The following is a 14,730-nucleotide window of genomic DNA, read 5'->3' on the forward strand; positions in this document are numbered from 1 at the left end:
TTATAGGGGGGTCCTCCGGCAGACTAGGCCTAAGTCAGCCTAACTAGGGGCTGGTACAGGGCAAGCCTGAGCCAGCCCTAACTATAAGTTTTATCAAAGAGGAAAGTCTTAAGTCTAGTCTTAAATGTGGAGACGGAATATGCTTTGAAACTACAAGCACAACATAAAGGCAACAGCCTGGGATGGAAAATGGACCAATCAGGATGGATAATACCAGAAAGACTGGAACGGCAGTGAGTAATGACCTCAAGATCCTTTGGAAATGCAGCTGCAGATGGGCCAAAGTGACATCACACTGGGGCCTGTGAATACATCAAGGAAAGTCAAAGTGCCGGGGGAGAAACCATATATAAACTTGTACTGCTTTGGCAGGTGAGACAAGGGGGACTCAAAGCCTGGTTGAGCACCACAGTGCTGCTGAGTCCACTATTTTAGATGGTGACAGAGAGGAGCTGCAACAGCCATCCTCACAGGAAGTGCAACACCAAGAGCAAGAACATGCCCCACTGCAAGGAATGTGCTTTGAGCCTGAAAGCAGCCAACTGACGAGAAAACCACCAGAGGAGAAGCAAATCCGCCAGGCCAAAGTGAAGTGGCCCCAAACCAGCACCAAAGAGGCATGGAGACGCTTTGAGCAGAATTTACATCCAGTCCTCCAGAACTAGCTAGCTAAAGGGCAGCACAACTGCCAAACTCAACCTCTTTGGGAACATCATCTACAAAGAAGGCAAGCAGAAATTTGGAGAAATTCCCGAGAAGAAGATCACCCCCATGCAGAGAAGAAGAGAGAGGAGGAAAGGAAAGAAGGAAAAACGATTTCTCTGGAAAGCATGGAGGAATGCACAAAAGTGAAAGAAGGAGGGTCGTAAAGCTCTCTGGGACCAGCTGAAATCAAGACTTGCCAAGCTCAGGAGAGCAGAGAGGATTCAGAAACGCAGGAGCAAGAACGAGAAAGCACGCACAAGCTTTTTCTGAAACCAGCCCCCAAGATGTGGCCAAAGATCACAAAGAAGGAAAGAAAAGAGCTAGTGGTCTCAGAAGTAATCAGGATGGATGATGAGACATAGACTACAAGATCAAAGCTGTGAGCCAGCAGCAGCGAGGAGGGTGGACAAACTGGGAGGCAGTCACCAACAGGGTCATGTGGAAGATACCTCAGGCAAGACTGAACTTCCTTATTGGGTCCACTAATGACACCCTACCAAGCCCCCAGAATGTACATTTCTGGCATGGCTCACAAACAAACTGCAGTCTAAATATACAGATGGTGCCACAGCCAAGTGCTCCAAAAACTGACAGAGGTGTTGGAGGAACGCAGATTTGAAGCCAACAGAGCCAGCCCATCATTCTCCAAACCATGGATAGGCTTCATCAGGCAACGAGCTTAAGCAGAAAACATCAAGCAGAGGGAGTGGTCTGTACTGAAACCTGGATGTGAGTGGTAGATGAGGGTTGACCTCAACCAGCTGCTGAAGTTTCCACCTGATATAACAGCAACTTCCCTACAGCCAGGCATAGTCTTGTGGTCTATCTCTGCCAAGACAGTGATCACGGCAGAACTCACAGCACCAAGATAAGAGGTGATGGAGGCAGCTATTGAGAGTAAAAAAGGAGAAGTACAGCGAGCTTGCTGCAGCTTGCACTGAAGCAGGGTGGAAGGCATGCACCTACCCGGTGGAAGTCGGATGCAGAGGCTTTGTTGGAAAATCCACCCAGGAGCTACTAAAAAGCCTCAGAGTCACTGGGTCCAAGCAAGAGAAGGCACTCTGGGAATTGGCTGAAGAGGAAGAGAAAGGGAGCTTCGTGCTGTGGCTTAGAAGAAGAAACCCAAAGTGGGGGAACCAAGGACCCTAGGGCCAGCCACAGGAAGCGGAAGCAAGATGTCAACACCTAGACATGTTCGAGGATTCAAGGGGTGAAATATCTGCGAAGGGTGGCTCCCAGCTGACGACCCCGCAGATGGCCTGCTGGCACCAGTGGAGGTGCGACAGGCAGTTATGCCTTGCAGGTAACAATCACCTGTGCTTGCATCTCAGCCACATTTCGAAAAAGTTGTCCAGTCCTGCTTCCTCCAAATGAGAACCATCTCCAGAATTAAACCAATGCCTTAGATCCTTCCCTAGTACCCTTCTGGGTGTTCCAAAGTCAAGACAAAAATCTAAAGGCAACAGTCCTTTTGCCATCATATTCCCCCGAGCTTTGGAATGACCTGCCTGAGGAGATATGGCTGGCACAATCAATGGCTTCTTTTGATTCACATCTTAAAATCCATTTCTGTAGCCCTACTTTTATGTGTTCTTGTCTTCTTATTTATCTTGTAATTTATCTTTTTGTTTTTTTGTGATTTATCATTATTAGCAGTATTTTGTGTGTACTGCTTTTATTCTTTTAATTGTATTTACTTGTTTGTTTATGTTTAATATCATATTTATCTCTATTTCTCATCCTCATCTGTTGTCTTTCTAATACTTCCTTGTGTCTAATCTCTTGTTTAATTCTACCTTAATTTCTGTCTGGCCTTAGTTCGGCACTGTTGTTTGGCTTCCATTGTTACACTGCCTCTGGGGTTTCATGCTTCTGCTTTGCTTTGTTTGTAAAAGCACTTTGTAATCTTTGCTTTCAAAGTTGCTATATAAAAGGTTCTTATTATCAACGTTATTATTCTACCTGAGCATTTGAGTCCAACAGCTTTGCCAGGTGAGCAGGTGTTTCTATCTGAGCCTGAGCTTCTACAGTCCAGGAGAGCAGACTCATGGCCTCCACACTGGAACTCTTTGGTCCACATTGGAGCCTCCACTTCTCCATAGAGCGCCCCCTGGAGGACTGAAGGAGCCCCACAGCCAAGCTCCCTACAGACCACCTCTGCATCCTGCTGGTCAAAGTCAGCTTCACACACTGAGGACCACCTCTGGTTAGACTTCACCTCCAGTCTGCCTGAGCACAGACTGGTCCCATCCACCAGCCTGATAGAGTCTGGAGAGATAATAGAAGATAAAATAGAGAGAGATAAAAGACACCAGACACTAAATAAAAAGATGTCATCAAACAACAATTCACTGATTCAAACTGGACTCACAACAATTCCAGCATCACTTCATCATTAACAACAGAACACGTCTTTATAAGACCACAGACTGCAGCTGTCTGACATCACATATACATTTCATACTCTCTAACATACGTTATCCATTTCTCTGTCCATTTTTTTCTGAGATGATCTGTAGGCCACAATAAAAATGTGTTTAGAAAATGATCCCTAAAATCTCAAAGGGATAGGGGCTGGACTCTCTCCTTTAAGGAGTTGTCCAGGGTGAAGGACGCCACATGGGTGTGGAGATACTGACGAGCCCCCGGCTGAGCTGAGCTGATCAAAGTTGTGTCCAGTAGGTCATTGGTGCCTGTTATGGTGGCAACCAAAGAACCTGCTGCTGGAAACCAGTGGCTCAGAAAGCTGTCAAGCTGAAGGAGGAGTCCTTTCAGGCTGGTTGGTGGTTGGCCCAGGGGACTCCTGAAGCAGCACACATGTATGTTTCATATATACAGATATATATCTTGGTGCATTCAGCAGCTGATTTACTGAGGCAGCAGCTCATCAGACTCCATCATGGCTGCTGGAGACAGTCTGCTGCCATTCTAGCTGGAACATGTGTGAGTCAACCTGGGGACATTACTGTCATAGATGATGTCAATGATGATGTCACTGATGGGCTTACCTGAGCAGGTGAGATACAGGAGGGTGGAAGAGGAAGATGATGTTGCACACTCCCTCAGAGCAGATCCAGAGTGAACACAGTCAGAGTCGATCCTCCACACAGGTCTGTCTGAGGAATCCTCTCTCTCTCCTACAGAAACAGCAGAGCCACAGTCCAGATCTCTGCAGGCAACACCTGCTGTCTTCATGGTCCAGTCAGAGTAATAGCCATTCACTGGTCTCCATTCTCCATGTTTGACCTCCAGTGTTCCTGCACAGCGACTGTCTCCTCCCACCAACCTGACAGGCTCTGAACAGAAACCAGAGAGTCATCAGTAAAAGAACAAAGTGAGTTTCATTAGAAGAGAAATGAACCAAATTAAAGCTGCAGCTCCTCTTCTACCTGAGCAGGTGAGTCCAACAGCTTTGCCAGGTGAGCAGGTGTTTCTATCTGAGCCTGAGCTTCTACAGTCCAGGAGAGCAGACTCATGGCCTCCACACTGGAACTCTTTGGTCCACATTGGAGCCTCCACTTCTCCATAGAGCGCCCCCTGGAGGACTGAAGGAGCCCCACAGCCAAGCTCCCTACAGACCACCTCTGCATCCTGCTGGTCAAAGTCAGCTTCACACACTGAGGACCACCTCTGGTTAGACTTCACCTCCAGTCTGCCTGAGCACAGACTGGTCCCATCCACCAGCCTGACAGAGTCTGGAGAGATAATAGAAGATAAAATAGAGAGAGATAAAAGACACCAGACACTAAATAAAAAGATGTCATCAAACAACAATTCACTGATTCAAACTGGACTCACAACAATTCCAACATCACTTCATCATTAACAACAGAACACGTCTTTATAAGACCACAGACTGCAGCTGTCTGACATCACATTTACATTTCATACTCTCTAACATACGTTATCCATTTCTCAACACTTTCAACATGTTTTCAAACAATAACATTATCATCTGTGATGCTACAGAGAAGTTAAAAGGTCTCACTCTTTCTGATTATTCTTATGATCTGCAACCCACAATAAAAAAATGTGTTTGGAAAATGATCCCTAAAATCTCAAAGGGATAGGGGCTGGACTCTCTCCTTTAAGGACTTGTCCAGGGTGAAGGACGCCACGTGGGTGTGGAGATACTGACGAGCCCCCGGCTGAGCTGAGCTGATCAAAGTTGTGTCCAGTAGGTCATTGGTGCCTGTTATGGCGGCAACCAAAGAACCTGCTGCTGGAAACCAGTGGCTCAGAAAGCTGTCAAGCTGAAGGAGGAGTCCTTTCAGGCTGGTTGGTGGTTGGCCCAGGGGACTCCTGAAGCAGCACATATGTATGTTTCATATATACAGATATATATCTTGGTGCATTCAGCAGCTGATTTACTGAGGCAGCAGCTCATCAGACTCCATCATGGCTGCTGGAGACAGTCTGCTGCCATTCTAGCTGGAACATGTGTGAGTCAACCTGGGGACATTACTGTCATAGATGATGTCACTGATGATGTCACTGATGGGCTTACCTAAGCAGGTGAGATTCAGGATGGTGGAAGAGGAATCTGATGTTGCACACTCCCTCAGAGCAGGTACAGACTTAACACATCGAGAGTCAATCCTCCACACGGAGCTTAATGGGGACCTTTTCTGTTCTACAGAAACAGCAGAGCCACAGACCAGCTGTCCACAGACAACACCTGCTGTCTTCAGGGTCCAGGGAGAGTAAATGACATTCACTGGTCTCCATTCTCCATGTTTGACCTCCAGTGTTCCTGCACAGTGACTGTCTCCTCCCACCAACCTGAAAGGCTCTGAACAGAAACCAGAGAGTCATCAGTAAAAGAACAAAGTGAGTTTCATTAGAAGAGAAATGAACCAAATCAAAGCTGCAGCTCCTCTTCTACCTGAGCAGGTGAGTCCAACAGCTTTGCCAGGTGAGCAGGTGTTTCTATCTGAGCCTGAGCTTCTACAGTCCAGGAGAGCAGACTCATGGCCTCCACACTGGAACTCTTTGGTCCACATTGGAGCCTCCACTTCTCCATAGAGCGCCCCCTGGAGGACTGAAGGAGCCCCACAGCCAAGCTCCCTACAGACCACCTCTGCATCCTGCTGGTCAAAGTCAGCTTCACACACTGAGGACCACCTCTGGTTAGACTTCACCTCCAGTCTGCCTGAGCACAGACTGGTCCCATTCACCAGCCTGACAGAGTCTGGAGAGATAATAGAAGATAAAATAGAGAGAGATAAAAGACACCAGACACTAAATAAAAAGATGTCATCAAACAACAATTCACTGATTCAAACTGGACTCACAACAATTCCAACATCACTTCATCATTAACAACAGAACACGTCTTTATAAGACCACAGACTGCAGCTGTCTGACATCACATTTACATTTCATACTCTCTAACATACGTTATCCATTTCTCAACACTTTCAACATGTTTTCAAACAATAACATTATCATCTGTGATTCTACAGAGAAGTTAAAAGGTCTCACTCTTTCTGATTATTCTGAGAAGATCTGTAACCCACAATAAAAAAAACTGTTAAGAAAATGATCCCTAAAATCTCAAAGGGATAGGGGCTGGACTCTCCTTAGGATTTGTCCAGGGTGAAGGACGCCACGTGGATGTGGAGATACTGATGAGCCCCCGGCTGAGCTGAGCTGATCAAAGTTGTGTCCAGTAGGTCACTGGTGCCTGTTATGGTGGCAACTAAAGAACCTGCTGCTGGAAACCAGTGGCTCAAAAAGCTGTCAAGCTGAAGAAGGAGTCCTTTCAGGCTGGTTGGTGGTTGGCCCAGGGGACTCCTGAAGCAGCACACATGTATGTTTTATATGCACCAATCAGCAAAAACACTAAAACCACTGACTGGTAACGATAACATCATTGATCATCTTGTGATAATAAAAAATACCTGTGGGCAACAGCACTCACAAAAGACAAAAAAGTCAAAATGTATAATTTAATAGGGCAACACACGGTCAGACATGTTTCGGCCTAAGCCTTCTTGATCCACTAAAGAAGGCTTAGGCCGAAACGTGTCTGACCGTGTGTTGCCCTATTAAATTATACATTTTGACTTTTTTGTCTTTTGTGAATGCTGTTGCCCACAAGTATTTTTTGGAATCATTCTGCAACTTGCACCCATTGTTTTAAAAATATTGGAGTTGTGTGTCCTCCTTTCTTCATCTTGTGATAATACAATGTTCTGCGAGGGAACTATAGGCCCGTTTCCACTGAAGAAGTTCCCAGTACTATTTGGGGGGCAGGAACTACTACAGGAACGTCCTCTTGCTCGGCTCTCTCAACCGCCGTGTCTCCACTGAGAGAGCGGAGTACGAGGAAGGTTCCTGTAAAGTTACGGGCTCTGGATGTGACGTAATCGTTGCGCGACCATTTTGACCAGGGCGACGTAGGGGTGTTGTTAGCTGTTAGCCGATAGCGGTGTCTGTAATAACTCAGTAAATGGCCCGTGAAAAAAACATTTTTTCCAGCGGATGTCTTAGTTACAACATGATTGAGCTAACTGGAGTAGTTTCATGTCATATCCGACAACGGGAGGCTTTTAACAGATGCTGTTGTGAGCTGTCCCTGTCAGCTGCAGCCACTACTGATGCTTTCCAGACATCGTGATTTCCCATAACTGAATAAATACCACACATAGCAACACAAAACTGCTTTGCTAGCTCAATCATGTTGTAACTAAGATATCCGCTGGAAAGAATATTTTTTTCACGGGCCATTTAGTGAGTTTTTTTTACATGGCGGCGGAAGCTATATGAACGAGCTAACCCTCGTCTGCTGAGTTTTAAAAATGCCGGCTATTTTGTAGCTTTCTGTTCACGTCACATCCCTCCTTGAGTATATCCAATCAGCACCAAGTAAACCCCAAGCCCCAGCCAGGAGTCTTTCGGGGCCGTTCTGAGTACCTACCCCGAGGCAGGGACTTGTTTAGCCCCTGTAAAAGTTCCGGAACTCTGTCCTTAGGGGGTGGTTCCTGCGGTGGAGACACGCACCAACGGCCCCGGCCCCGTAAAATTACCCCTTAGTTCCTGCGGTGGAAACGGGCCTTATGGGGCCTGGCATTCATGTCAATGCTATCTGAGATGCTCCATGCACCCAAGCAGTATTGCAGACCAAGTACCCCCTTTCATTACAATGACAATCCCCAATGGCAGTGTCTCCTGCAGCAGGACAATGTGCCATGTCACACCACATAAACTGTTCAAAAATGGCCCGAAGAACATGAGAAATAGCTCAAGGCATTGACCTGGCCTCAAAATTCCCCAGATCCTAATCTGATCAAGTATCAGTGGGACGTGCTGGTACCCCACCTCAAAACCCACAGGACTCAAAGGTTTCGCCACCGACGGCCTGATGCTAGACACCAAATGACACCCCGCAGAGGTGTACTTGTACTTTGTCAGCAAACATGATTGGGTGGATGGAGTGCATCAAGTGGCACCCACATTAATGCCAGGATGCAGGTTTTATCCAGCAGAACATTCTAACAAGATGATCAATATTATTTACCTCATCTGTGAGTGGTTCTTATGGTTGCACCTGATTTCTTGAGGCAACAGCTCATCAGACTCCATCATGGCTGCTGGAGACAGTCTGCTGCCATTCTAGCTGGAACATGTGTGAGTCAACCTGGGGACATTACTGTCATAGATGATGTCACTGATGATGTCACTGATGGGCTTACCTGAGCAGGTGAGATTCAGGACAGAGGAAGAGGAATCTGGTGTTGCACACTCCCTCAGAGCAGATGCAGAGTGAACACATTCAGACCTGATCCACCACACAGGTCTGTCTGAGGACTCCTCTCTCTCTCCTATAGAAACAGCAGAGCCACAGTCCAGATCTCTGCAGGCAACACCTGCTGTCTTCAGGGTCCAGGGAGAGTCATAGTCAGTCACTGGTCTCCATTCTCCCTCACGTTTGACCTCCAGTGTTCCTGCACAGTGACTGTCTCCTCCCACCAACCTGACAGGCTCTGAACAGAAACCAGAGAGTCATCAGTAAAAGAACAAAGTGAGTTTCATTAGAAGAGAAATGAACCAATTTAAAGCTGCAGCTCCTCTTCTACCTGAGCATTTGAGTCCAACAGCTTTGCCAGGTGAGCAGGTGTTTCTATCTGAGCCTGAGCTTCTACAGTCCAGGAGAGCAGACTCATGGCCTCCACACTGGAACTCTTTGGTCCACATTGGAGCCTCCACTTCTCCATAGAGCGCCCCCTGGAGGACTGAAGGAGCCCCACAGCCAAGCTCCCTACAGACCACCTCTGCATCCTGCTGGTCAAAGTCAGCTTCACACACTGAGGACCACCTCTGGTTAGACTTCACCTCCAGTCTGCCTGAGCACAGACTGGTCCCATCCACCAGCTTGACAGAGTCTGGAGAGATAATAGAAGATAAAATAGAGAGAGATAAAAGACACCAGACACTAAATAAGATGTCATCAAACAACAATTCAAAACTGACAACAATTCCATTCATCAAAACTTTCAACATATTTTGTAACATTAACATCATCATCTGCAGATTTCTTTCTTCTGTTACTTCTGCTCAGGTAGTCAACAATCTTTACGCTGCACACCAGGGCCATAATCACCTACTCAACACTATTCAATTGACATCTTCTGTGACCCAACCATTAGGGGGGTTGGGTTAGTTGATCAGATTAGTTGAGTTTCCCTTTGGGGATGAATGAAGGTCGGTTGGTCTGTTGGTCTGTCTTAGGAACATTCTCAGGAGAAATTTCCCCCTATCCATTTTAGAGCATTTTGAAACAGCAATCTTAGATCAGAGCTTCTCAAGGTTTTGATCAGTGAGTGCCATTTTAGCACACACTGTGACTTTTTTATGACAGTTTGACTTTTTTTTTATGACATATTGTACTATGACATTGTTTTAATAATATATAGGCTACTGTGACGTTTTAATGACGTTTACATGTTCATGACATACCAACACATTCTTACTTCCACCTCGTCATATATTGACTTTTGTTTTCCACGTCCACATACAACGTGCAAGGTACCCTGGGTGCGTTGGTTGTTTACGCTTTAGGACACTTCTGCCTGTTACATGCATTGTCTTCTTCGGCGATATACTTCTGTTTTCACAGGAAATTAAATGTTTACATACAGTCTCTTTTAAAATAAAAGCACTATGTTGGTACAATGCAGTGAATTGACGATTCAACAACAACGAACTCGTGGTTGAGTTTAGGAAAAAAGAATGGAGTTGGGCTTTAGAATCTTATGGGATGCGAACACCGCTCTCTCTTGGGTGAAAGAAGTAGTTTGTTGGACACATCCACCACCACTCCCACCCGCCTTACCCAGACTTTCGCCACCTTAACTTTCGTCCTTGTCCCGCAGTGTTTCCCCTGACGCTGCCAGGTGCTGTTACACTAAAAAGCAAACGGCTGTGTATCATGCTGACATTAAAGGACACCTTTTTCATGGGTTTCTGACATTGCAAGTCACCACCCAAGTGCCGGATCTCAACGATTTCGGAGTGAGACCTGACTCGACATACTATTGACACTGACAGTGATATAGCCCATCCAACACCCATATACATTCCAGTTTTCCACTTTTTAGCCTAATACATTTGAAAGTAATGAAATAGAGACAGTATAGTCTTTGACACTGATTGTACCCCTAGCAGGTGAGCAAAGGCTAAACTGTAGTACATCATAATACTACAATCGGTAATACTTTGTCCAGTTATCCGACTACTTAATGTATTTGCTTGGTGAAAATATCATACTTTGCAGCTGAAATCCCTCTAAAATGACTCTTGACAATTACCTTTCCAAAATACCGATTGACATTATCTAAACCAAGGACAAAATAATCAAGACTACTAACAAAATCTTGGAGCAGAATAAGGAAGCTAATGCTGTGGAAGTGGCTGAATTTGAAAATGCTAGCAGTAGCAGTAACAGTAGCCCTGACCTGAACAGTTTCTGGTCAATGGACGGAATGGCCAACAACATCACAAAGGATATTGATGATAAAGTTGACACAGCATTTGTCGTCATAAGATAAACAAATGGCCCAAATATAGGCACTGGGAGCTCAAGTTGGTGAGGCACAGGAAAGAATTGCTAGTGTGGAGACCACGACAGAATCGCTGCAGTCCAAAGTGATAAATCTGGAGAAACAAGTGAGTTGAATGTTGGAACACACTGATGACTTGGACAACCCATACAGGTGCAGTGCATGTTTGGTTTGTCTACCTGACGGTACAGAAGGATTGAATTCTATGAGCTTCATGAAGAAGTGGTTACCTAACTATCTCAAAATTACGAGCAAAATGGGAAGGGTGATATCGGGCCATGCACTCCATTCTCTTGCACCAAAACCTGGTCACAAGCATCACCCCAGTCTGATCTTTATGAAGGTTTACAACTTCACAGACAAGCAACTTGTCAGGAATGCTGCACACCATCTTGGCGCAGAATTGGGACATCACACACATACTGGGCCAAAGATTTCTTTCTTTAGTGATAATTCAGTGGCAGTGGTCAAGAAACACAAGGCCTTCCATGACATGAGGGAACACCTGAAGAAGATGAATACTGACCATGCACTGACTTATCCTGTGATGCCTAAGACGAAAGTCAATGGTACAGAGAAGAGGTCTGATATACCAGAGGGAGCCATAGCATTTTTGGACTTAGTTAATTAAAATATCTGGATCAGCATAAATCTCAACACTGGACAATTTTCTCTTTTTGTTATGCTTTGATAATTGGACTGGGACTATGACAACTAACATTATGTGAGTACTTGCATGATCCTGTCATTTATTACTTTCATTTCCTATTACAGCTTCCCACGGACAGAAACATCATATCACCATACGTAAAATGGAACTTGTGTTTTTTCTGTGGTTAGGTGTGAGTATAGCGCTTAGTTGATGTGTTCGCTGTTAGCCGTGGGGAGTAGGAAGACTGAAGTTCTCTGGACATTTAGTAGGGATATTCCCCCATTTCCCCTTGGTCCTGTTTTATGTGGGTTTTTTTTTTTCTTGCACAGCTCATTCATTGAATTTTTCTGTTTTATAAATGGAGTGTGTCATGATATGTTTAATCTTACGTTTACATTAATGCTTTAACATAATTTAAGCATGTCCATGGGCTCCGTTATGTATCTCTGTGGCAACCACACTGCAAACCTTGAAAGCTTTTTACCTCATGACTCAGTGACAGTCATCATGTAATGTCACATAATTTGCTTAATATTTGAAGCACAAAATTATATGAAAAAAGAATTTGGATTTTTTTTAAAATCAATATATTGGATTGGACAGTTTTAGCATTTTGGAATATTAGGGGTGAGGCTGCATAAGTAAAAAGTATTAGCATCCAAGTATACTTAAAATAGACTACCAAAAGTAAAATTACTCATTATGTATAATCACCCATTTAAGGATAAAATCTATATAAATATTACATTATTTTGGGGGCGGCAGTAGCTCAGTCCATAGCGACTTGGGTTGGGAACCGGAGGGTCGTCTGCTCGAGTCCCTGTCCGGACCGAATATGGAGTGTGGACTGGTGGCTGGAGAGGTGCCAGTTCACCTCCTGGGCACTGCCGAGGTGCCCTTGAGCAAGGCACAGAACCCCCCAACCGCTCGGGGCGCCTGACCAAAGGGCAGCCCCCTCACTCTGAGGTCTCTCCACTTTGTGCATGTATAGGTCCTGCTTGTGCATGTGTGTGTCTTTCAGACCTGTGTGTAACTGACAAGCAAGAGTGAAAACACTGAATTTCCCCTTAGGGGGATTAATAAAGTAAATAAACTTAACTAAACTTTATCATAAATATTGATGCATTAATGGTACAGATTTTAAAGGTGAAGCTCATTTTAAATGTGGGCTTACTGCTGGGTGGTTTAATCTATACTAATACATCATAAGTTATTAGTTGGTTAATATGTCGTATTAATAATCTGAATCTATAAAGTAACTAAAACTGTCACATAAATGAAGTAATGGAGTAAAAAGTAGAATTTTTGCCTCTGTAATGAAGAATAGAAGTAGCCTACAAACCAGCATAAAATGGAAATACAAAAGCACAAGTAATTTAAAATTGTTCTTAACTGCAGTAGTTGAGTCAATAAAGGTTTATTGATAGCAATTGTAATTCTACTCGGAAAGTCACACTGAGGCACTAATGTTTTAAACATCACAATTCACAATAAATCTGAAGAATAAATGTCACTTTTCAATTTACACATTTCAACTCTCCAATGATAAAGATGTGACTTTGAATGAAAATAAGGTGCCAGAGTACAAAAAAAGCATCAAAATAGAGCTTGTTTATCAAAAAATTCTTCCTGGGGGAGAATCCCTATGGACCCCCCTAAAGAGGTCAACTCTGAGCTCCAAGTGTCCTCAAACCCTAAAGAATAATGCCCATTTAGCTTTGGATAAAAACAAAAACATCCACGTGATAGTGTATGGTCTGAAAGATAAATTCATATAATCAACCAGCATCTCTTACTGCCAACCCCCAGTTTGAAGCAGTCTAGAATTGGGCCCGACTGGGGGGCAATGTATCCCCCATCTCCACACAGAGAAGTCAAAACGTTTTCACGTTTTCTTATTTTTCTGAGGTCTGTGACCAAGTATGGAAATCTGTTTAAAAAATCTGCAAATACTGAAAACACAGAGATAGCTTGTACCCTCACCCCGAAAAGACTGGAATATAATATGTTGACAATTAAAAGGACAGAAGCTGACATGGCAAGAACTCAATATCATTATTATGACAACGGAGACAAAACGGGCAAACTACTCAGCTGGCAAATTAAGAAGGAGGAAAATGCTAAAATAATTCACTCTATAAAAAATAAAGAAGGGGAAATGGTACATGACCCAGAAGAAATTAATAAGTGCTTTGAATCATTTTATCAAGATTTGTATCAATCTAAAGGTAAATTAAATGTAACAATGTGCGATCAGTTTATGAATAAAGCATCTCTGCCCAGATTATCTGAAGATTTAAAAGAAAAACTAGAGCGACATTTTACAGAAATTGAAATTTTAAAGTCAATGGACCATTTACAAATAGGGAAAGCCCTGGGCCCAGATGGCTTCACAATAGAGTTTTTAAAGAAATTTCGGGAAAGGCTTCTCAGCCCATATCTAAATATGCTAATGACTCCCTCCAAAGAGGACAACTACCTCCAACACTGGAAGGAGCAACAATCAATGTTTTCCACAAACCATCCAAAGATGAAAACTTATGTGGATCAAATAGACCGCTATCATTGCTTAATGTTGATTTAAAATTGTACTCTAAAATGTTGTCACTCAGATTGGAATCAGTCATAAACTCACTGATCCATAAGGACCAGACAGGACTATGCAGCACAAGAACTTTGGTGAAACATTTGTAAATTATATAAAATGTTGGGAAGAGGAGGAGCTAAATATGATCATTGGCAATAATTCATAATTATTAATATTAATTATGGATTATTAAAATATTTGATTAATTAATTAATAATTAATTAATTATTACATAAGCATAATAATCGAATTAGCTTACAGCGGGGCACCACCGGGAAAACCGGACCAATGATCAGACGTAAATTCAGTCTCAAGAGTGTTCACTTAGGAAGCTAATTCTAGGGAGATATCAGCAACTATAAGATGAACAGGAAGGAGTGGAGCTCAGGCACTGACTTTGCCAACCAGCTTCATCACAGTATACAATGAAAAACCAAAGCAACCTCTCTTTGCAGTATAACAGGGTTTATTCACACTGATGACATTAATTTACAACCAACATCAACATTGCTCTATAAACCCTATCAACTATAAAACATTACCGAATCAACCAGCAAGCATCAAGAAGGGTGTGTGTATGTGTATGTATGTGTGTGTGTGTGGGTGTGTATGAGGGTGTGGGAGAAAGTGGGTGAGTGAGCGAGAATGTGTGTGTGTGTGTATGTGTATGTGTATCTATGTGTGTGTGTGAGAGAGGGTGTGGAAGAAGGTGGGTGAGTGAG

At 43.8% G+C, this 14,730-nt stretch overlaps 1 protein-coding gene across 1 annotated transcript in view; it reads right to left on the reverse strand.

Annotated features, from left to right (window-relative positions):
• The window catches only part of LOC126395944 (scavenger receptor cysteine-rich type 1 protein M160-like), a 36,464-nt gene that overhangs the window by 9,315 nt on the left and 12,419 nt on the right, over window positions 1–14,730 (reverse strand). The window contains exons 4-10 of the mRNA XM_050053746.1: window positions 8,787–9,092; window positions 8,403–8,693; window positions 5,591–5,896; window positions 5,213–5,497; window positions 4,095–4,400; window positions 3,714–4,001; window positions 2,668–2,973 (exon numbers count right to left, since the gene is read on the reverse strand). Of these exons, the coding sequence (XP_049909703.1) occupies window positions 2,668–2,973; window positions 3,714–4,001; window positions 4,095–4,400; window positions 5,213–5,497; window positions 5,591–5,896; window positions 8,403–8,693; window positions 8,787–9,092 (2,088 nt within the window). The remainder of the gene's footprint in view (window positions 1–2,667; window positions 2,974–3,713; window positions 4,002–4,094; window positions 4,401–5,212; window positions 5,498–5,590; window positions 5,897–8,402; window positions 8,694–8,786; window positions 9,093–14,730) is intronic.

This window comes from Epinephelus moara, chromosome 9, assembly GCF_006386435.1.
Source record: "Epinephelus moara isolate mb chromosome 9, YSFRI_EMoa_1.0, whole genome shotgun sequence".
Taxonomy (NCBI): Eukaryota; Metazoa; Chordata; class Actinopteri; order Perciformes; family Serranidae; genus Epinephelus; species Epinephelus moara.